This window comes from Centruroides vittatus, unplaced genomic scaffold, assembly GCF_030686945.1.
Source record: "Centruroides vittatus isolate TY-2023 unplaced genomic scaffold, ASM3068694v2 contig_374, whole genome shotgun sequence".
NCBI classification, from domain to species: domain Eukaryota; kingdom Metazoa; phylum Arthropoda; class Arachnida; order Scorpiones; family Buthidae; genus Centruroides; species Centruroides vittatus.
In genome coordinates this window covers 993,891-1,019,585 of record NW_027122196.1, presented here as the reverse complement: position 1 = coordinate 1,019,585, position 25,695 = coordinate 993,891, and the positions used below count along the sequence as shown (strand labels likewise).

Here is a 25,695-nt window from a genome sequence, read left to right as displayed (position 1 = left end):
TGTAATAAATGTTAAATTTGAAAATTTAACATGTTTTTAAAATGTAATCTGTAATTAGTTTTTGTTTTGGCAGAAGTTTTAGTAGCAAAACAAATGTATTTGGTTTGGATTAAACTGTTTCAATTGGTATTAGTTTGGATTAGCTAGAGCAGTGATTCCCAACCTTTTCTAGGATGCGGAACACTTTTGTGAGCAATTTTCTTTAGCGGAACACTTACTTAAGTTAATATGAAATACATAAGTTTGTCATCAGTTATTTTATTAGAATTGAGCAGTTATAATTCAAAATCTCTACTCATATTATTAACGCCAATTCTAAGACAGGAAAAAATATATCTAAATAACTTTAATGGGAAACTTGTGCCTGATGTTTTTTACATATTTTATTCAGTTTTTATCATTGCCTTTATCTTATTCGAAACAGTAGTACACTCCATAAGTACGAGTTGTACATATATATTTAAGTTTATGAAAATTTTATGATTTTAATTTTTTGATATTCGGCGGCTCGAATACGATTGTACACTTTCCGATTTGCGACTAAATCTGCGGAACACTTGGGAGATGCTTACGGAACACCAGTGTTCCGCGGAACACTGGTTGGGAACCACTGAGCTAGAGCAATGTAAAGAATAATTAATACATTTGTATTGCGGCATTACTAACAGTTATTTGAAATGTTTCACATATAAATGCAAGTACTTTCAACAACTTACGGTTGTCATCTTCAGGCGAAATCGAATCAGATTTGATTTCACCTGAAGATGACAACCGTAAGTTGTTGAAAGTACTTGCGTTTATATGTGAAACATTTCAAGTGAAACATTTGTTAGTAATGCTGCAATACAAATGTATTAATTATTTTTTATTTTATGTTGACGTGAAGTGTGTTAATACTATTTTGTTAGAGCAATGTATTAAACAAACTATTGAATATTAATATTACCAATATCTAAGCATTTTGCTTTGATTTAAGAGTATTATACACGGTCATCAAAAATTAATGTTACCATTTTAAATTACTGTAATTATGTTAATTATTACCTGAGAATTATATGATGTACTGTATATCAATCGATAGAGTAAATGTCTGAGTTTTGTCTATCATCTGCATAGAAATGTCTTTTTTTCTGGTGCCTCTAGGAAACGGCATAAATGAAAATGTCAACTCTACAATAGAGAAAGTGTTTGAATTTTGAATTTTTGAATTTGAACTGGCCAAATGGATGAGTGATTAAGGTGGCAATCTACTGCTCTGGGGATCAGGGATCAATTCCAGATGGATCAAAAGATTCCAGGAAAATTTTTCAGGGGTTGATCCATCTGGATATGTTGGACTCTACCTCTCGCTGCCCAGCTGCCGTATTTTTGGGCCTGGCTGAACCCATAATGGGTTTGCTTAAAAAAAAAACCTTCTAAATGCCCATAGCAAGAAGAGTTAAAAAATACTCAGTTTTAGTGAATTAAAAAATAATTTTATTTAAAATACAAAAGATTTATGAAATTTTATAAATATTATTGTTATATTGAGATTAATTTGATTTTGATAAGATACTTTTATTAATTGTATATAAATTAATTTTAATTTTTATAATTTTACTTTTTAATGTTATTATATAATTGTTTAAGGAAAAGTATAGATTTTACACATAGTAAATTGTCATGTTATATACTTTTAGTCACAACATGCAACTTTATTAGGATGTGCAAAAGAAACATCAATAGATGTTTATCATGCTTGGAAGTTATTTTGTAGACAGAGACAAATAAGAAAGTAAGTTTAAAATCATTTTGTTAAGTTGTATCATTTCAATAATAAAGAATTTAAAATTTATTACATAATGCAAAGAAGTAATGCAAAGAAAATATGTTTAAAAGAAAACTGTTTGAACATTTAGAAATTATAAAAATAGATGATAATAAAAGAATGTATTTAATTGATTCAAGAAATTTGTATTTGAAACGTTCAAAATTCATGGCATTCCACAATCAGAACTATTAGAACCTGAAGCAGATTCTGGATAAAGAATCAAAAACGTTAGTTCAATTACTACATTCAAACAGAATTGGAAATCCAAAGGCTTAGAGGTGATTTTTTTATTAATAAGAGAATAAATGAAAATACAGGCCTACAGATATGTGAATCTTGGGAGGGTTTCCTAACAGATAGGGAATGGAAAAATAAAGAAACTAACATATATTTGTGAGCTGGAGGGAAACACGCCTAGAGGCAAAGTTAATGCAGATGTGTAAGTGAGATGCATCTTGTAAATTTTCCAGTAGTGTAAAATCGTGAGGAAGTATGGATTCATCAAATTCCATGTTTTGTATTGAATAGTACAAAATTTTCTTTCCAAGTTTATCTGTCCAAGATATAATGTACCATTCTGATGGTTTTTGCTGCATATGAGTACACATGTTGAGAAGTCGTTACTATAAAATTAATAATGTATGTGCATATACCTTGAAATCCACAAAGAGGACCATGAAATTCACATGTATGATGACTGAAGACGGACCTATTAGGTCCAAAATGTATATCATAATAAATACATAGAAGAAAATTGTGTCTCAAGGTCATTCTGTCCCGTGGCTGTCCAGTTTGATAAGTCTGTCTATAGGAAAGTGTATTAGCATGAAACATAGGAAATTTTTAGTTATATTTACATAAAGTAACTGTTAAAGAAATTCTAATAATTAATTAAATAATTTAGAACCATCTGGAAGAAAAGAACTAACCTTGCCAGTTGCACCAGTGGTAATCATCTTTAAGAAAGGAACATTTGTTTTGTTCCATCAAAAAATGTTATTTTCAACTATAAAATTACTCTAATGATTAAAAAATTTCCTAGTAAAAAACATAATTTTTATCAAAATGGCAGTTCTGTTAAATGATTTGATTCTTACATTTAATGAATTAAATAAATTGTAATAAATAAAAAACAAATAATAAAAAAATTGTGAACATTTATGTTTTTTTATTTATGATAAATTTTTTGTACTGCTGAAAAATATGATTAAAAATATCTGAAAATATGATTAAAAATGATCACTTTTAAAATAAACTTTTCCATAAAACTGCTTCAAATAAAACATTATTACTTTTAATAGAGAATACAAAATAAAAAGAAAATAAAGGTGGTCCCATTTGAAAATGCCAAGTGAATAAAACTACTAACTGTTGGAAGTTGGTCATGAGTTTGCACTTCATCAGTGAGCTGGCCATGTGTTTTATGGGTTTTCTTCATGTATCTAACATCTAAATAGGCTGTATTTTTTTGTAAAAGTTCTCTTGGCAGATCACTCATGTTGTGTTGCTGTATCCCACCAAGACAACTAACCACCTATTTGAAATTCTAAAGTTACCCCCAATAAGGGGACAAGGGTTGCTTAATAATAAAATTTAAAAGATTTCATGAAAATAAAAACTTTTATTCTGATCAATGTTTTAATTAGATGCATATTTTATGAGATATTTATCAGAGACATTACAAATGGACAGTTTTATATATGAGTTTAGATATTTAGATATTTCATAATATATTATAGACAATATTTTAGCTTGTAGAATATACTAAATGGTTCTTGTATGTGAATGTCTCTTTAATCCAAAACTATGTTTGGTAGTCTCACGGCATTACGGTTAGAAATATCTTTATTTTTTTAAAAATTTTGGTGTTTTATGACTTGTAAATTGATTAAAAAAAGTTACTTATATGTAGCTTTTGTATATACAATATATATGATTTGTATAATGCTTTAAAACTTCATTATTATTTATTAAATTTTAGTCAGTTGTACTTTGTTAAAATGGATTTGCAAGATTGTTTTGGTTCCATGAATCAAGATAAATTATTAGAAATTGTTCAAGATGTTTTTAAAAAAGTAAGTATTTCAATTTTGATTTTATGACAGTGTCTGAATCTTGTGCATTGCATAGGAATAAATGAACAATTTTCACTAAACAATAATTCATTTTGTAGGAAACTAAGATCAAAGAATTTAATTAGTCAAATAAATAATTTCATTTAGATTTTATTAAATTATTTTTATTTTTCTTATAAAAATTATAAACATTTTCATTCAAATATCAGTTTTTAACTGACAAAGCCTTAAATATTGAAGTTGTGAGAGATTCATATGAGAGTTTATTTATTTTTTATTGTAGTTTTTTACATAAACATAATTTGTGTGAAATTCATTCATTTCTTGGTTTTGTGATAATGTAATGGATCCATTTATTCAAATAAACAGTAATCATTAATGCAGTGGTTCCCAACCTTTTCTAGGATGCGGAACACTTACTTAAGTTAATATGAAATACATAAGCTTGTCATCAGTTATTTTATTAGAATTGAGCAGTTATAATTCAAAATCTCTACTCATATTATTAACACCAATTCTAAGATAGGAAAAAATATACTTAAATAACTTTACTGGGAAACTTGTGCTTGATGTTTTTTACATATTTCATTCAGTTTTTATCATTGCCTTTATCTTATTCGAAACAGTAGTACACTCCATAAGTACGAGTCGTACATATATATTTAAGTGTATGAAAATTTTATGATTTTAATTTTTTGATATTCGGTGGCTCGAATACGATTGTACACTTTCCGATTTGCGACTAAATCTGTGGAACACTTGGGAGATGCTTACGGAACACCAGTGTTCTGCGGAACACCGGTTGGGAACCACTGCATTAGTGAAATAAACACTACTAATCATATGAAAATAGCTTTATAATTAATCTGTGTTCACTCACAGATTGGTTTTGGACTACAGCTTTTGGAAAATTCCTTTGCCGATCCCATAATCTCCCATGGAATTTAGGGACCTTTAGGTCTCCAGACTTTACTCCCCAAATTTTGGGACCTCTGGAGGCATTTCTAGCATTTGTTGTAGGAGAAACTGCAGTGTTCCCTTTCATTAAAATTTTATTTAAACCTTTTTCACTGCTCAGTATCTTTTCATACACCTTGTGTGAGAGAAAAAAGATATTTTATTTCTTTCAATAAATAACTCTTTAAAATAAAGTTTTGCTTTTCATGAAATTGCAGTTTGGAGAAAGTTGCTATCAAATAAGAAAATATTACATATTATATGAAGAAAAGGAGAAGATTAAACTAAAATTTGTACGCTGTGCATCTTTTGTATCCGAAACATTTTTTCAATACATTTTAAAATCACGCAAAAATATAAGAAATGCAGTTTTCATAAACTTGGTAAGAGATTTAATTTTTTTATAATTAAATATGAATATCATTTTTAAATATAAGTTTTTTCTTTTTCCAAAAAATTGTTAAATTTGAAATAAAATGTTTTTTATTCTCAAAAAGACTTATTTTTTATTTATAATTATTCTATTTAATACACTGCTTGAAAACAATTAGGAAATATTAAGATATCAGATTTGATTTTATAGCAAATTAATAATGATATCAAAATTTTAATGTTTCACAATCTGTTTTATTGGAATTTCTTAATTGTTTTATTGTTTCTTTGTACTGTACATTACTTGTTTAAAAATTGCTAATTATCACAGAATGGCACAAAATTCTCAACTCTTTCCTCAAAATTAAGCCTTTTGTCTTTTTATAGTAATAACATAAGTTATTTTAATACAAATCTAATAATAATAGTATTATTATTAAACTTTTATTATAATAATAGTAAAAGTTATTTTTTAATAAAAATCTTATAACAGATGGCACCAGTCACAATTTTAACTTTGTGCTAATGTGTCTTAGTGTTTCTTAAACACAAATATTTTTTGCTGGGAAAGTTACACAACTTCTTGCTGGATTTTATCATCATCTGTCCTCTGTAAAGCAAAACCATCAATTCTATTCCAATATCAAGCTGATATTGCAATATCTTAATTATTTTCAGCAGTATATTTAAATGTTTTTTAAAAATTTATTTTATTGTTTTCTTATTTTATAGGGAACTGAAGAATATTTAGATTTAAATACTATATTTAGAGATATAAAAATCTATGTAACAAATTGTATTGTGAAGGTAAGTCTTTCTTTGCTATATTAATGCATTTTTTTAATGTTAAAATAATAAATTATATTTAAAAAATTCATTTAGATAGGAAAAATCTACTACAGATTGAATAAGGGTATAAGTCAAGGTGGTTCTCTTTCTATGATGCTGTGTAATTTGTATTTAGCTGCATTAGAAAAAGAATGTCTTTCAGAATTTGGAAAAAATTCTGAAGAGTTATTAATGAGATTTGTTGATGATTTTATATTTATTACTCCTTTTAAAGACAGAGCTGATCATTTTATGAAAATTATGATGTCAGGTAAACAGTATTTAAGTATTACAGTATTTAATAATAATGTTTGATTTAAGTAAGTGTTTTGCAGTTGGTTTAATTATTAATTTATTTGTTTTTGCAGGATTAATTGATTTTAATCTTCAAGTAAATCCAAATAAAATAATTGTTAATTTTTCCACTGAAGCAAAATCAGTTACAGTACTGGAAAATGAAGGTAATTTCACCTTAAATAATTTATTTTATTTCTACAAGATGATCCAAAGATCCCCAATTCTGATTTCAAAAAATTGTGGTGGGTTTTTTAATGCAAATAAAAACATTTACATATCATACAGTAATTATGTTTCTTGATTCTTGGGTTTTGAAAACATTATCACACACAATGTTGGAAGTGTCTACCATGCTCCTCAATTACAAATGTATGTAGTGACATGTTTGTAGCCGTACATCTTAGTGTGACTGGGGAAAATTTTATTGATGGTAGCAACAAACCTTTTCAAGGACTGCAGGTTTTTCAGATTATTCCTGTACACATATTCCTTTAGATAACCCCAAAAGGAAGAAATCAGATGTGACAAATTGGGAGATCTGTGAGGCCAGAAATCCTTTGAAATTATGTGATCTCCAAAAAACGTGCTTCTGCATGTGGATAGCCTGTACTGCTGCATTATGACATCAGAGAACCAATAGGAAATTGGCATAGGTTAGTGCATCAGCATTTGTGTGCAAGAAGAGAATGTCTGGTATAGTTTGGAATTTGCCCTTTGCAGAGCAATTTAAATGCTTAGGGACATTGTTATTGTTTTTATACATTCTCAAAGATGTGAGGAAGGTGATGATTTTAGAAATTCATAGCACATGTTAACATCACCAATGTAAAAGAAATAATAAAATCAGAGTTTGGGGACTTTTGGCTCACCCTGTATAAAATTATTAATTAATCAAATTATGTTTTCATATTTTCAGAAAAATTGAAGTGGTTAGGTCTACTTATTAATCCAAATACATTAAATGTTTCAGTTGACTATACACGATATTTTGGTTTATGTAAGTACTGTTATTAAATATTATTTTTTAAATTTATTTATTTATTTTTCTAATTAATTAATTAATTAATTAAATTAATCATTTGAATTTGTAGCTTATTATTGAATAAATTTTTAAATAAATCCAGTGAAACCTGTGTAAACAGAATTGCATGTTCTGAATATTTGATGAAGAATTTTCTAGAGTGATTCCAACTAAGGCTGGGAGTATTCAAATGCAGGAATCAAGAACTATTCTATTGCAAAAAGTTCTCATTCTTCTCAGGAAGTTGTGCTAAGTATTTGGATACTTCTCAGATATTATTCTTATGAGCTTACAAAACAGCAAACAAGAAAGTTTCAGTACCAAAAACTAGTGTCTTGCTCTGCCATCAGAAATTCTAATTGTGTACAGAAATAGAGAGATCAAGTTATTCTGCAATATCGCATCTTGAAGAATTTCAATATTCTAATTAGATGTGAACTTTAGTTTCTGTACTAATCAACTTGTTTTTGAATTGTAATAAAAATGATAAAAGTTTAAAAAAACTATTCAATGAGGTTGGAAATTACTTTAATTAAAATTATATAAAATATGAGATAAAACTCTTAGCCAAATTCGAGGTAGTTAAAAATATTCAAACAACACTTAAATCAGGTAAAGGTTATTTTAATTTTTACACTTCATAAAATTATAAGTTTTTTTTGAATCTACTATTTAGTTACAAGATTCTTTGTACAAGACAAATTGGCAGCACTAGATTAGTTTATTCTCATTGTTTTTCCAAATTACACTTATTGTTTCTTCTTGAGAATTCAATTTTTAGAAACTCATATGATTTCTCCCCTGGTTAATGCCATCAAAGACTAAACTGTATTTCTTTGATTCTAAGGCACCATTGATTGTAAGATGCCCCTTAATTTCAGTACCACTGAAAAAGAAACAAAAAAATTTTGATTCTAAAACAAAACAAAATAGAATACCAAAATATATCTAACAAACATTTTTATTATAGTAAAATTGAATTTGCTAACAGCAACTAGTAGCCCTACTTATTTATCAATAATTATGTTTATCATCACTTTCTTCTGAATTAATATCTCTCCTTTGCATTCAGAGTCTGATTCTTCTGAACTTTCTTTATATTCATTATCCCATAATATATCATTTTATGAACCATTGAGAGCATTAGTGATGCAATACTTTTTAAATGAGTGCTGCATTATTCTTTCTGGGATTAGTTTCAAGCTTGATGATACTTATTCTGCCAATTTCAACATCTGTGCTTTCTTAATTTTTTCAGAAGATATCAAAGGAAGATTATCAGGTCTGGGTTATGTGATGTCAATGTACATTCCTGGTGCTCCAGTCTCTCCTTTGTTCTGAATTGGACTTCCATGTGTGGTACATTATATCTATTCCTGACACTTAGCATTTGGGAAGCATGGGAAAATTTGAAAAAAAAACTTGTGATTCTAAGACATCATTGATTCCAAGATTCACTGTGTTTTTAGAGATGTTTATATCTAGAAAAAAGTGCATTCTAGAATTGAAGAAATACAGTATTAAAAAAGATCATTTGTGTCCATACATCATATGATGATATGACCTGTTTTTCTGACAAGGTTTGAAAAATCTGTATTTTTCAAACCTTGTCAGTTTGTCATGCTCTTTAGTGACCATTATATCTGGAAGTGATTTCACTTATTTATCTACAAGGAAAATATTAATTTTTTGCTTTATCCAGGTTACGTTACATTCTTTGTACCAAAATCCTCTTCTGTTTCTACATTGGACAAAAGTTTTGCAGCTTACAGTAAAATTTAATATAGAAAATTGCTGTGTTCCAAAGAATTTCTTCTCTTTACACAGGTTCTGTTTCATTCAGATTCTGTTTTGGACAGGTTTTACTATATAAAGGGGAAAATTGCAGAATTTCAAAACATCACTACAAAGTAAAAAATGCTGCTTTAATAAGATAATTAATAATTAACCAACTCATAGATTATGAAATTCAACTTATTATATTTTAAACTTCATTTAATACTAGAAAATATTTGGTTTTATCTTTATAAAAGTTACACAATATATTTATTAACAGAAATTTCTTATACAAAAATTTTAGGATTTAATTTATACCATATCGGTACAATAATTTTCACGCCAAACACCATATAAACGTTGCAAAAAGTTCACTGAGTTCAGCGTTATATACACATTTGCTTGTCGCAAGTATTTTCGACGAACCTTACTGTTGTCGTCTTCAGGTGAGTGCATAAATTTGCCGAGAAACTTTAAAAAGGAACTAATCCGATGCAGAATAGAACGCGTAAAGCTTTACCAAAGTTGTTAAGAACATAAAGCGAAAATTTTCACTTCACGTTCTTAACAGCTCTTAAAATTTATGCACTCGCCTGATGACGACGACAGTAAAGTTCGCCGAAAATACTTGTGACAAGCAAATGTGGATATAACACTGAACTCAGTGAACTTTTTGCAACATTTATAATTTATACCATATTTTTTCTAATTGATATTTGATTATATTTTATTGCATGTGAATATTAATTGATAATTCATTTTTTATAAACTTTTACAGCAATTGGTTATAGTATGTCAATTGATCTAAAGAATGCTGGATATAATTTAAAGAAAAAAATGCTTGCGTAAGTAATACTTTACATTAAAAAAATGTGATATATATTATGGATAAGATATTGAATTTACAGAAATAAAAAAATACATAATTTTTAATAAACTTTTATAATTTTAAAACATTTTTAGCATTATTAAAAATAAATTATTTGATAAAATCTTAGTTTTGTATGAGATTTGTTTTAGATAAGTATAGATTTTATCATCAGGTTCTCTTTACATTTAAAGGGTGTCCCAATAGCAGTGCAAGATTTCATTGTGGAATAAAACATATCATTTGTTAAACAACCATGGATATTTTTATTTCAGTATAAAGTAACATTATAACTCAATTTCAGTGCTAAGTCATTTTTATGTTTGGAAGACAGTGTCTGCCCCATGACTGGCAGTACATACACACTCTTCACAAAATTGCTTATGATCCTACTGCATAATTTGACCCAATTCTGCCAATATTGAGTGTTTTGAGGTTAGGAATTATCGGCATAGACATGAGATTTGAAAAACCTCAGGCTAATGGTGCTCAGTTTGCATCCAGTACTATTAATGGGACACCCTTTATATCTACTTATTGATTGCTTTTAATCACATATAATATTTTTTATCAATTTTATTATTGACTTTTACATTTAATTTGATTTTTTTATAAGAGCTTTCTCTGTAATAAAAATTTCTATAAATGTTTTATAAATATGGAGATCATAATTTTTGCTTACTTCTATAATAAAATAATTATTTTTATTATTATTTTGAGTATTTTCTGCATTATGTGAAATTCAACTTCAGGATATATTCTTTTATTAAATAAGCAAAATAATATAAAATTAAAAAAAAAGTTTAAATTTTTAAAGTAATAAATGAGATGAATAATTTCTCATCTGATTTTAATTAATAAATTAATAGTTTATGAAAATAAGTTCCAAATAATTAAAAAAGTTTTGAGGGATTAAAATAATTTTAAGGTTGAAATTTTTGAGTATTTAAAGTTTTTTAAATTATATTTTTCTATTTAATAATTTCAACTAATACATTTGAAAATTATTCATTAGGTTAGTGGTTTTAAGGTTTCTTCCAATAACTTTGGATACTTATGTGAGTAAAATTTAAAATTTGTAGTAGTTATTATTTGTTAAAAAATAATTATAAATTTTAAGCATCTTTAATTTATATATGCTATTAAATACTATTGCTGACTAATGTAAAATATTAACTCAATAATATAGTGAATATAAATAAATTACCTTAATACAAAAAATATTATAATTACAATTTTTTATACTACTGTAATATATTTGTAGAGTTTATCACACATTGAGCTATTTAACCTTTATTATATAAAACTATAATTATAAGACATACACATCCTTTAGACTGGTACTAAAATGCATTTCAGCCTAAATATTTTTGGCGCTTTTCAGTTAGAATTTTTGGTCTATAATTTTTTAAAAAAGGTTGTATAACATAACTCATACTACAACAAGACATCCACCAGTTTAAAATACAAATATACAACACTACATAACTAAAGTTAAACATCTCATATAACCAGACTATTAGCTGTTGACAGCCACCACACATTTAACAGTTTTGGTTTTATAATTTTTTTTGTGTGTTATTTTACTTTTTGTTTGTATAATAAATACACCACATAATACTATGACATTGATATTTTTATACATAATGAGAAATTTTTTTACAGAAATACTTTCTAAACATGGATAACAACATAAAATAATTTATCCAATTCATTGATTATTAATGTGTGATCTGTGGTCTTAGACTTTCTCAAACTCTCTTCCAGTTTTATGAAATTATCTAATAACATGTAAATAAATAGTCTGATAATATGGCAGATTGTTTAGCATTACATATATAAATAATTATACTCATGATTTGAATGTGGGTACAATGTATACAACATCTCAAAATGAATTTTTTGAATTTCAGTACTGTCTGATCTTGTCATTTAAGCAATAATTCCAGTATTGCATCTCAGTTTTTCAAAATTTCCAGGGATATATGCTTTCTGGACATAATTAAATGGAAGGGTATATGAAAGATGACAGGTTAAGAATTTCATCCTATTAATTACAATTTCAATATTAATAAATTAATATTGAAATTGTAATTAACTGAAATTTCTGAATATTTTGACAATTTGTTGTGTATTGTGTATAATTTAGCTGCATTTCTCAGTAATTCATATATTTGAAGCTTATAATGAGCAAGAAATACAGAAAAAATCAAATGTTTCAGTAGTTCAAAACTTTATGTTTTGGAAAAACAAAACTTTGAAAATACAAAAGAATATTTCTTTAATTTCCAGAGACTTTGAAACAATTTTATCAAATAAATGCATTTTACTTTGCTAATAAGAATAATGAATTAGTTATAGTATTGTTAGAAGTATGCATAAGACTGTTTAAGAGAATTAATCACACAGAAACTCAACAAAGATAGATTATACAGGCTTTATTGATTATAAAGACTATGCACTTTGATTATATGTCCTTCATCAGCCTTTTTTTATTTAACATCAGTCTGGTTAAAGCATTACAAGCTTTAGGTTACAATTATAAATATACATAAAATTACAATGAAGACAATATTACCTAAATGGTAGAAATTGTGTGTGTTATAGTTATACAGGTGACAACTGAATTTTTAGATAATATAACATAACTAACTTGAATGTAAAGTAAGTAAAAAGTTAAAAAAAGTTGTTAAATACAATGAATAAATATTGATAAAAGGAATACCTGTAAATTATAAAAAGTGGAGTATAATAAAATACTATTAAAACAATAAAAATTGTTAAAAGGAATCCTGTATATGTAAGCTATAAAAAATGGAATAAAAATACTCTTAAAATCTTAAAAAAGGAAGTAAAACTATTACTGCATGACTTTCATCTAAACCATAGGTTCTCAAACTTTTTCGATCCACTGCCCCCTTTGTTTCATAAAGTTATACCCAACACCCCCTAACCACTAGTGATCCCAACTTTTGCCTTTGGTCACGTTCAGTACCCTGCCTCCAGTACTCACCACCCACAAGGGGGTAATATCACCCACTTTGAGAACCCCTGATCTAAACCGTTAGATACACAATACAGTGTAATATAAAAATAAAGGCGTGGGAAGGGGAGGGGAGAAGTGTATAATTAAATAGATTCTTCTCAGAGTTATAATATGGAACTAAATTTTTTTCTTGCAGAAATCTGCAAGGTTACCAGATCTCACCAATGGCAGTGCCTGTGTTCAAATTCATCCTGTTTTCTCCCATTTTAATAATTTCAAGGTGTTCAAAAAAAGTTTTTTTGTTAATGTTATTTCTCTTTTAAGAATTTTCACACTGTTTAGTGAGATCTCACAACTTACATGATTGCTATCTTTTGCTATATATCTTAAAATAGTTGTTATTGTTTTAATAGCTCTTAAATGTTCTTTGATTTTAATTTTGAATGATTTTGATCCTAATGTTGAATAAAAAAAAAGGACTGATGAGGGACATGTGATTAGTTCTCTTAAGGAATCTTATGCTTACTTCTAATGATTGCCACTTCTTCTTGTTTTCAAATTAAGTACGAACAATTTGTTATAAAATCATTTTTATATGCAGAAAACAATTTCATAATCCTCAAATTAATTTTCTAATTTAAAACATTAATGCTGAACTATTTGTAATAAATATTACTTTTTCTCGCAATATATTAACATAATAATAAATAGAATAATTAAATTTTTATATTGCAGATTAATACAGAAGATGTGGTTATTGTTAATTTATTTGAAAGCTTTCTGTTATTAGCTTATAGGATGCATCATGTTATTAAAAACTGGCAATCTAAAAGAAGAATGCAAAATCCTTTATTTTTATTAGGTAATTAAAAATATATAATTATAAATTTATATAAAATTCCATTATTTACATTTATATGTAGAAAGTAATTTTTTAAGTTTTAACTATGAATGCTTGAAATTTATTAAACGTAAAAGAATAACTATGAATAATGTAATTAAAGAATTAATTAAAAGTAATCTTAAATTTAAAGTGCAAATTTGTTTTAGGAATGAAGTTTTAGTTTTAAAAATATATTTAATAATTTAAAAAATTAATGTATATCAAGTAACTGCATAAAACCTTAAAATAAGGGGTTATTTTCTTTTAATTTCTGAATTGTTTTTGAGAAAATTTGAGTTTTTGTTCTCGGCAATCTCAAAAACATTCTAAAAGAATAATTACAAAATTAATATATATTTTTTCAAGAGCATTTCATATCATTAAATGATTGTATAAATATACATCATTATCATAATTAGAGTAACCTTATTGAACCCTGATTGGAGAGTTATGCAGCAGTCCAAATTCAACCAAATGATGATGATTCCAGGCATTCAGAAGAGATTTCTGCAAGAAAAAATTTAGTCTCGAAATGCACCATACAAGACTTGTGACACTGCTTGTGGCAGAAAAGTCTCAGTGCAATTTATTAAGGAGTTGTAACTCACATTGACTACAACACATGTGCATTATGTATATGTTATAATATCTTTTGTCAGCTGTAAATATTATAATATGTTATAATATCTTATGTCTTATAATATCTTATTTTAATTATTATAATATGTTATAATATCTTTTGTCAGCTGTAAATGCTGTCAAAAAGCACATTGGCAGCATTGACATTGTTTTCATTAAATGGTTTCACAAAAAGGGTGTGTTTGGGCATGATCATCACTGCAAATTTACAGTAATACAAATGGCATTTCACATATTAATCTTATACTCCAGAATTGACTACAACACATGTGCATTATGTATATGTTATATATCTTTTTTGCTATTTACAGAACCACCAGTATTGTATTGGTGACTTTTGGAACTAAATTTTTCTCTGCAGAAATCTCTTCCACATGTTTGGAAACATCAGCATACAAGATATGTTTTTGTTTGGATTACCACATATTCCTTCCAGCAGTATTCAATAAGGATACTTTAATTACAATCACTCAGTATATCATGAACATTTATTATAATAAATAACCACAGCTACAAGTAAATACCAATAAACCAGCAAAAAATAAATATAATATTACAAAAACAAATGTTTTCTTTTGTTTTAAACAGTCATTCTTGGGTTTGAAGAATGCAAATACAAACCAATATTTTTTTTTAAAAAACAGAACATAAATTTAAAAGCTGGAAACATCATGAAATGCACACATTTTAAATTTATATTCTATTTTAAAAGAAATGCATTTATTTATATATGCATTCTTTGAACTTGAGAATTATCATTCATCATAAAACAAAGAAAACATTTATTTTTGCTTTATTATATTTACTTTTTGCTAGTTTAATGGTATTTACATGTAGCTGTGGTTATTTAGCTTAATTATATCAGTAGTTTTGTAGAGATTGTATTAATTTTATTATAAAGAATTGAGCACTTCAAATAAATTTTATTGCTTTTGTATCTAAATTGATAGTTGTTTTACAATGGTTTTTTTTGTTTTTGTTTGTTTTGTTTTTTGAAATTACGAATATTGCAGATAAGTTTCTGTTTAAAAATATTTTCTAATATCTGAAAATACAGCTATACAGAGACCACCAATAAGTAAATAGACACCCTGAATGTCAGCAAATGCATATGGAAATAACTAAAAAATACATTGCTATATTGGAAAAAGGTCTTCTCCAATATTCCGTAATGGGCTAATGGACATTACAACCACTCTATTCATGAATGATAGAATGTCTTGTCACACTGCCAAAAAGACCTGAAATTGACTGGCAACACAATGCATCAGCAAGCATCTGTAGGCCAGTCAGTCATCCAATACAAATCCTATTGAACATATTTGGAATCTGTTGGATTGTGCAGTGTGATAGTATTCATGAAATAATTTCGAGATACTGTCTGAAAATAAGAGTGTCTATTTACTCATGGGCTCTTTCTATACAATAAAATAAAGAAATATTTCTCAGTAAATGAAGTTTTAATTAATTTAAAATATTTTCAGTCAATTTATAATCTGAATTTTAAAAATTAGAAAATAAAAATTAAATATTTTTCTCTTTATATATAATAATTTAATTTTATTCTGAAATTCTTCTTATGAATTCCTAAATTTTATTTTTAAATATTTTCCATTTATAACTTTATAAATTGAGATTTATTTGGAAACTCATAAATATTCTGTTTTTCAACATTAGAATTACAGTTTTGTTGAAAAACATTTTAAACAGCTTTAGAATTTAAGAAGTCTCAGTTTTATCTATTTCACTAACATTTACAGACATCTCCATTTTTGTGTGCAGTCTATTTAATTTCCATTATAACAGTGAAATGTACAGTTTCTCTGTTCTAATAAAAGTTAAATAGATTTATACAAACAACAAATCCACTAACCCAATACCTAATTAATGCCAAATGATCTGCCCTATTATTGGACTATAATTTAAATTAGTCTTATTATAGTCCAATAATATGGCAGATTGTTTGGTGTAATGTAGATCACATTTGAAAATAGAAAAATCCTAAAAAACTGTTGCACATTTCGTAAAATCAAAGTGGTTTTTATTTTAAATTGTGTAACTGAATTGGTGTTTTAACAAAAGCAATTCATAGACATTGTACAATGATTCAAAATGTGATAGATTATAGTCACTTTTCTTACAATAATATAATTGAATGAACACATATAAATTGTAATTTTTGTGAGGTTCTTGTGAGGTTGAAAAGTGAACTTACTTGCCACCAAAAGTGGTTTTCCAGAGTCATTGTGAAACTATTGTTCATGAGCACTTCTGGTTGTCTCTTTCTAGTGTTAGAATCAATTGTGTCTGTTCAGTGATGATTGCCATAAAATATTCAAATATGAAATAGTGAATTTTTTAAAAATTATTGCTTCATATGAAAATGAACAATACATTAAATTAAGAAAGTTTGCTTTAAGCAAACTTTTTTAATTATAATTAATAAATATAAATATTTGGATATAGAATTCATTTAAATTTGATAAATTTATAATTAAATTAAGTTATAATAATTTGTCAGAAACATTATAACATTATCTTTTATTTTATACTAGAAATATTTTTAACACAATATTTTATTTATTATATTTCTAGATATCATTATTCAATGTGCGCATACACTTTATTTAAAATGTTGCTTTTTGGTAAAACAAAATATAATGGAATTCAGCATGAAAAAATTACAAATGCAATGGTAAGCTCTGATAAATTAAGATTTTCTTCTATTTGTTAATATGAAGTAATAAGTTTTATATATTTTTCTAGGCTATGTTTACAAGCATTTAGGATAAAATTTGAAAAGCATTATGAAATGTATAAACCTCTTCTTAAAATTATGAAAAAAAATTGTCTTCTTTTAAAAATAGTAAGATTTAAATATATGTTTCTTTTTCATTTTATTGTTGCATTAGTCACAAAAATTTTATTGTAATTTTAATTTTAAAATTATTTATTTTTATCTTACTTAATTGGCAGAGTATAATTGTTTCATTCTCTTCTAAATGTTTAATCCATCAGTGGCTAGTGGATAAAACTATTGAACACTAATAGTTGCTTGTGAGTGTGCACTTTGCCAACAGGCTAGTCATGTGGTGTTTTCTGGGTTTCTTCACCTAAATAGTAGCCACTTTCCCATAAATGACCTCCTGGGAGGCATTTTTCTTGGTGGATTGTCTAAATATTGTGTTGCTATATATAAACAACAAACTTCTAAATGTGTAAATAACATGGCTTTAGCCATTATTTAGATTAATTTTATCCAAATTCACAAAACATTTTAGTATTTTGTGATTTCCTTTCATTATAGCAGATATTTTCATGTTTGTTCTATTATTCAGGATTTTTTGATTATTGGAACATATTAAAGAACAAAGAAGTTATTTTATAAGAAGTTTTTCAATAAAATTTAGTTTCTAAAAAATTCTTTGTTTAAATACTGAAATTGCTACGTAGCATTACTTTGTGGATGTAAATAAATAAATTCTAGATATAATTTTCAATGTTTTAAAATATAATAATTAATGATATGTTTGTATATTAACTGAATAAGTGAGTTTACATTAATACCAAAATATATACACTAATGCATTTTGGATTGGCTATGAAATTTTCTGGTTTTTCCATATGTCTTTTCAAAGTAGTCATAGTCATCTTCAATACAGAGATACATTCTCCAGAACCAATCACGAAACTATTAGTTTTATTTTTCTTTTAGGTTGGCTTTGATTTATTCTTTTTAGGCAGCATCATTTTTTTTGAGACTATTAATTAAAACAAAGTCTGCATAAACTCCGTTTGACATTTAAGAATAAGAAAAAGTCACCTTTAGTTATATCTGGGATTTATTCCGGATCATTCAGAAATCTGACAGCTGATTCCTGCAGGAATGCCATTGTTTGCATTGCAATGTGGACAAATTTATTGTCTTAGTACAACAAAATTTTGTGGTTGGTCTAGATTTAGGTCACATCCACGAGCACCTGAAAAATTTGGGTAGGTGTATGATGATGTACCAATATACAATTTGATTTTCCAGCGCAATTGTTTTGATACGTCAATCAATGCAGAAGAAAATGGACACTATTTTCTGACCAACACTGTTGAGTTGACTTGTTCAAATCTGATAGTATAGTATTTGTTTAGAAATACCCATATTCCTAATCAATGTTTTAGGATCTTACTGGCACATCCAACTTTCATCTCATGTCACAACGTCATGGACATGCTGAAAGTTTCTATTGAGGAAGTGCCAGATTATTTCTTTACATTATTTTTTACAGACTGACTTTATGATTTTGTGAGATGGTTGTATACTCAGTGACAACACAGTTTCTAAACATGTAGGATCTTGTGCAGGATTTCAAGCTTGCAGTGCATGAATGCCCTTATCAACTCTATTTCTTTGTATGTCATTCATAGGTTATTTGTTACTAATTTCTCCACATGATAAATATTTTGATGCATTTGAACAAGTTGCAAACTGAATACCATTTTCTAACTAATGATCATTGTTTTCAATAGTAACAAGAAAACTATTTCATCTGCTATCATTTTTTAAAATCTTAAAAGTTTAATAGTTACCCTTATGTAAACAATAAAAATAAAGGAAAGAAACCAAGATATTTTTGTTGATTAACTGTATAGTTGATAGGAAATAAAGGCATTCTAAGTGTCTTTAGAAATCGTAAAAAAGAGTAATAAAATAGAAACTTCTCTGTTATTATCATCATCATATTATTATCAAATATTTTTATATCTTTCATGATGTTACGAATGATAGAATAAAATTTTACCATATATAAATAACATAACATTTCATTTCATTAAGTGAATTTTTTAAATTCACAATACTTTGATTTTACATTAGAAAATTCTAATTACTTCAACAATTCCATCTCAGTTGATCTAGTGTTTTGTTATTCTCATATCCAGTATCCATTTTTATCTAAATGTTATCTTTTCCTTTTCCTCTTTCTCTCTTTTCTCTCAGCTTAATATTTAAACTTTATTTTTCTAATGCTTTTATCACATACCACGACTTTGAATATAGATAAAATCGTTAGCATCATATGTATAATATTATCATATGCATTACGATCATATGTATCATTCTGTGCATTTTTGATATGTCAAAAAATGCACAGTTTTATTCACATTTAAAAATAACAAATTTCTGACATCAAGTCATTAACATATTACATCAATAACTTTTCAGTCATATTTAATAAACTTTACAAAAGTAAATCTTTACATCTTTGTTGAAACTGATTAGTTTAGAACAAAATTGTATAAAAATAAATTTTCAGTTTTCTTTTTACTCTTTCATACTCTTAGTTGGTTTGCTCTATTATTGAATGCCACGTTACGTGATCCTTGGTAGCACTTCTCGTTTCAGTATATGATCTTAACTAGGGTTTCTCATTTCCCGGCATTTTGCTTGTCCGGTAAATAAAAGTAAACTGTTTCCCAGGATCCCAGGAAATCCTGGGATAGAATTAATTATTTTTAAGATATAAAAAAATATCTTAGAATCAAATGATATAATTATTTTTCATTTTTTAAAGTAATTTAATATGTTCTGTAACCTCCAGAATCATATTAATAATGCTGTGTAAGATATTTATTAAAAGTTACCTTTGAATTACCTAGAAATTTTCACAAATAGAAAAAATTTATTAAAGTTTGCTGGAAATTGCATACAACAACAACTACAACAACAAAAAAATACTTTGAATTGAGTTAAAAATGAAAAAAAAATGAACTTACAAGTTAGATCAAACTTCTAAGTTAGAAATTTTCTCTTTTTAAATAAAAAATAATACAAAATATTATTATGTTTTATATATTATATAAATTTTTATAATAAGATTTAAAAAAGCAAAGATGGTCAATATTCCAATCACTCGATCCAGTTCTTATTTTAATAATGAAAAGTCCCGCTACCAGGAATGCCCTTTCTGATTCAATTGATGTGGGTGGAATCATCTTTAATGCATTTAAGAGAAGACAGAGGTTATGTGTTTTTTCACCTGTAGCCTGGAACATTTCTAGTTTGTTTTTGAGATTGTTGTACTTCTTTTGCTCTCTAGTATTCTTGATTTGTCTACCTCAACTGTTTTATTAGAAACATCATAGTCCAATAATTTGGCAGTACATTTGTCTTTAATAATCAGGTTTATGAAGAAAAACTTCATACTTGCAGACTTCGTACTCATTTGTATCCTTGCCCAATTTGGGCAAGGATACAGACCTGACATTACACGCAGTTATTCAAGTTACTGGGCATGGTTAAAAATTAAGACAGCATAAGCACAATTATTCCAGATATTACAGGTTCTGACAAGTAAAGAATTTTCAGAGTCCTGCCACAAGTAAGCTACATATTGACTATTGACTACAGTAGTGAACCGAAAATCGGAATCAATTGGGGACTGGGGTTGTTCAGATTAGGGGATTTGTTCTGATTACGGATTATGTACGAAAAAATATATTAACCTGTCCGATGTTCAAATTTTTCTCCGTTGTGTGTCACTTCGTGTTGAATTTTCGTCGATTTTAAGCCTAACGAAAATTTTTATAATAATAATCGAGGCTATCGTATTGTTAAAAATTATTTATTCATTTTGTACAACAAAATAAATATATTGAAGAATATAAAAACATGAAAATTATACTTTAGAAGTAAATTTAGTATCAAAAACGTTCGATTCAGCACAACACAGTCCGACTGAAAATCGTGTCGATTACTGGGGTTCCGATTTACGAGTCTCTACTGTATTTGTGACATGCCATAATGAGCAAAAATTAAAAAAACTAATAAGTAGGTTTAAAATTAATAAATACAAATGTATTCTGACAGTTTATGAGTTAATTATGCTTTCTATTTGCAAAATTTCCTCAATCTTAACACAAAATAAGAAAAAATTGAATTTTTAAGAAATTTGTGGGATTTCCCGGGTTAAAAAAATAACCGGGATCCCGTTTGAGAAACCCTAATCTTAACACAGTAACTTTTTTAGGTTGTTCGCATACACTGATTTACATCTGGCCAACAGGCTGGTCTGGTCATATGGAGTTTTCTGGATTTGCTTCACCTATCTAACAGCTAAACAGGGGCTAGTTTTCCATAGAAAGATCTTGTTGGAGGCACACCTCCATGGCAGATTTCCCAAGTGTTGCTTTATTCTATCAATTCTGTCCTATCCTTTAAGTTGGGGCATGTAGGAGATTTTTTATGGTCTTCTATCTCAATAAAAACTTATGAAGAATTTTATTTATAACTTACTCAACTGTAGATCTAGTAAAGTATATTACTTTTAATACTAGGAATCAATTCAAATGCATTTTGCTACTGATTGTGAGTTTAGAAAAAGTATTTACATTTTAGTTTAATTCTTTAACAGTATAATAAAATCTACAATAAAAAATCTTTTAAAAAATATTTAAAATAAAGACAAATTCATATGAATATTGAAAAATCCAGTTTGTTTCAGTTATGTGAAAGACATGGAATATATATTTTGTTCTGTGCAAGACTTCTTGAACATCAGGACATTTATTAAAATAGTTTTTCAATATTTGTAAGGATTGTCCTTATTTTAAATTCTAATTTAAAAGTTATTAAATATTTATCATATGAGCCTCGTGTCATATATTCATTTGTTTAGAGTATATTTAACTGAAAATTATAAAATTTAATATTGAATTAGTGAAATTTTATTTATGATGTTTTATTTGTATCAGAAAGAATTGTATTAATACATTTATAATTTTTTGCAGAGTAAAAAGAAGAAGCTAAAATGGAAGAAATTGTTTAAAAATTATCCAAATCATACATTTGAATTAATATTTGATTAAGAATTAATAATAATGATATTTTATAATTATCATTTGATATATTTCAATAAAATTATACTGTTTATTTTTTCCCTTCTTAAATGTTATTTGTAATAAATTTTTGCAGTCTTGAAAAAAATGAAAATACTTGCAGTGTATGAAAAAAAATGATTCCGTATTATGTATGTATTAATTAATACAGACCAAATCTTCAATCAAATAGCCATTTACATTCAAATGTCAAAATGTTTTCAAAAAAATTTAACTTCTTATCATTAGCAACCACAAGAAACATTCTAATTAGAAAAACTTATTTTCAAAATCTTAAAATCTTTTAAATCAAATTCAAATAAAAAATTTAATTTTAATACTTATAGTTGTTTTAATTAGAATGTTTCTTGTGGTTACTGATGATAAGTTAAATCTTGAAAATATTTTGACACTTGAAAGGGCTCCTTGATTGAAGATTTGTGTATATTATAAGAAGGTTGGATTCAGAGGGCCATATTGTCAGCAGCTTCACCTTCTGAGGGTTTCTGGATAAGCTATTGTTCTAGATAAATGTTTTATTTTAAAACATAAATAATAATACAATTTATCTGGATTATGTTGATGATGATAATCTTCCTCCCAAGTTTAGACAACTTTATGTTTATTTTAGTATTTTTAGACATATATTATTAAATCTAACCAAATAATTAAGATATTAATCTGCTGATTGTTAAATTGGTTTGAATCTGATCTATACATCATGCTGCTGTGTTAAAGAATTCATGCTTCACTCAAACTTTTCATTATTTATCTATACAGATGCACACAAAGAACAATATTGTTTTATTGTCCTTTGTGTGTGACAAATGGAGGAAAGAACACTTTCTGTAGACTGTAGTGTTGCCAGTCAAAAACTATAGTTGGTTATAGAAATTTTTTTTCTAAACTTAACAATAACTGATTTTGGGTTTTTTTTTTTTAAACTCTTTCCGCCCAGTGGGCACTAAGAGGGCCTCTTAGTGCCCATTAGAGCAAGCCCATTATGGGTTCGGCCAGGCCCACAATGGGGCGGCCGGGTGGTGAGGGATGGGGACCAGACATATCCGGACAGACCACCCCCCTGAAAAATTCCTGGAGATTTTTCGACTCGTCCGGATTCGATCCCGGGTCCCCCGGGGCGGCAGGCTGCTAACTTTGACCACTCGGCCATCCGGCCGCTGATTTTTGGGTATTTGGGAGGGCATTCTTATAGTGTTCTTGAGTTGAAGCCATGTAGAAAAAAAAATTAGAGTAATTAACAGAATCTTAATGCATAAGAACTTGTGTCCACTTCACATACAGGTATGCAAAAAGTTACCGAGCAGTGAGAAATTTATAATGGGATTAAAGTTATATGTTTATCATTGCATACAAGACTTATAAGCTGTTCATTCCGATTCAGTTGACAGTATGGTATTGCATACAACTTACAGTCTCATTTGCGATACCATATGTATAACTTTAATGCCATTACAAATTTCTCACTGCACAGTAACATTTTGGACATCTTGTATAATGAGGAAGAGAATTGAGTCTGATGATATTCAATTTTTTCAATTTAAAATTTAAAATTAATTTATCACATTTACATTGTTATTTTTTGCATTATCATAGTGCCTCACTATAAAAACTCTTCTTAAGGATCCAGGTTTGAATGTGATATAAATTGCCCTGATTTTTCAAAAGAGTTTGGATTTCTATTTTTATCTATGCTAATTGACATATTATGAAGTATGCTGCTTATAATGCAATTAATAAACTAGAAAAATATTAATTTACATTGAGGTAAACATAATGTAAATTCTTCCTCAGATATAAAAAAAATAATTTTATGAAAAATGAAAAGTTTATTGACATGTTCTAATATTGCAAAATTGAATTCTGTTAACTACAGTGTTTATTTTTTGTATTATAGCATTGAAAATTGGTTCTGTGTATGTCGTAGTATATATTTCCTGGTGTGGAGTGGTGTGTGTATATAACTACAGATTGCTTTCTAAATATGCAGTATTTATTATTTTTATAAATACTTATGCTATATTATTTTATTTTTTCATATCTTTTTGAGGATATGTACCATAAATTCTCCATTTGTATTACATACAAATACTACAAATATATAAATGCTTTTGACATTTTGTAAAAATATATAAAAGATTGTATGTTGTCAAAGAAAATTATAAACAAATTCACATGGATTTTTCATTTAATCCCAACATTATCAAAGAATTGATAAAGTGATAAAACTATTGTAAGTATAACAGATAATGATAAAATGTGAAGGTGAATGTTTATCAGTTTTTGAATTCTTTTCCCTGTAGATGCTAAAAGAATGAGAAATTGTGTATGATAGTACCTAAACCTAGGGATGGATTTAGGTTTGCACAGGGTGCAACTGCACCCTCTTCTGGGAGTACCACAGGCAATAAAAAAATGTTATAAGGCATATTCCTTTCTGTACCCCCTGTATAAAGTTTTATGGATCCGCTATTCCCTAGAACTAAGTACAGTATATCAATTACAATACACAGAATTATGTAGTACATCTATATGTGTTTTAGTGGTTAAAGATCATCAATTTTTCAGTCAAATAGCTAAAATTAAATTAATTGTTTAATTAAATTATAATAATATAATGAATTATTATTAAGATGTATTACACGTGTTGATTTTATATTGAAATATAAAAATTAATTTCCGTAGAATTTTGTGATAACTGATATAATCAAATTTATCTAGAAAAAAAGATGGTTATCACCTGACACTTCCCTCTGACATTTTTAGATAAAAGAAAAATGTTTCCACATCATTTCGATGAAATATTGTGAATTTACAAAACTTAATTTATAAAATATTAACAATATTTAATTTTTAATGAAGAGTTTAAGTATATAACGTCCAGTAAATGCACTTGCCCCAGTAAATTTTAATAGCAGGTTCAGGAAAACAATTTAGCTCAGACCCAGACATTGAGGGTACCAAAATTTATTTATTTTTTTATATAATTACACGGCATAAATTTACTCGAATAACAATCAGTGCATTAGCACTGATTGTTATTCGAGTTTTGTCGGTTGTAATAGGGGTGGACAATAGAACCATTTAACTCATCCCCTAAGCACAAAGGGGCTTCAAAATTTATTCTTCTATGTTAAAAATGTGATTTAAAATAAAATTTATTTTGATAAATGATACAAAAAAATCAATTATAATGTGTTTTCTTGCTTTGATTTCTGTATTTTTATGGCTTTCGGAGGGCGAGAGACACCATAATTATGATGGAATAGAGTCCAATTTCGCTTCTTTCAGGCACCCCA

The 25,695-nt window shown here is 27.2% G+C and overlaps 1 protein-coding gene across 1 annotated transcript in view; it reads left to right on the top strand.

The window, feature by feature from the left end:
* LOC136975540 (telomerase reverse transcriptase-like) overlaps window positions 1-22,473 on the top strand; it is a 44,209-nt gene extending 21,736 nt beyond the window's left edge. Inside the window, exons 19-31 of the mRNA XM_067270614.1 lie at window positions 1,680-1,774; window positions 3,792-3,885; window positions 5,061-5,225; window positions 5,947-6,021; window positions 6,097-6,313; window positions 6,411-6,503; window positions 7,256-7,336; window positions 9,915-9,981; window positions 11,020-11,062; window positions 13,726-13,852; window positions 17,108-17,207; window positions 17,279-17,378; window positions 22,292-22,473. Coding sequence (XP_067126715.1) covers window positions 1,680-1,774; window positions 3,792-3,885; window positions 5,061-5,225; window positions 5,947-6,021; window positions 6,097-6,313; window positions 6,411-6,503; window positions 7,256-7,336; window positions 9,915-9,981; window positions 11,020-11,062; window positions 13,726-13,852; window positions 17,108-17,207; window positions 17,279-17,378; window positions 22,292-22,369 — 1,335 coding nt within the window. The 3' untranslated portion in view covers window positions 22,370-22,473. The remainder of the gene's footprint in view (window positions 1-1,679; window positions 1,775-3,791; window positions 3,886-5,060; window positions 5,226-5,946; window positions 6,022-6,096; window positions 6,314-6,410; window positions 6,504-7,255; window positions 7,337-9,914; window positions 9,982-11,019; window positions 11,063-13,725; window positions 13,853-17,107; window positions 17,208-17,278; window positions 17,379-22,291) is intronic.
* Window positions 22,474-25,695: the final 3,222 nt, after the last annotated feature.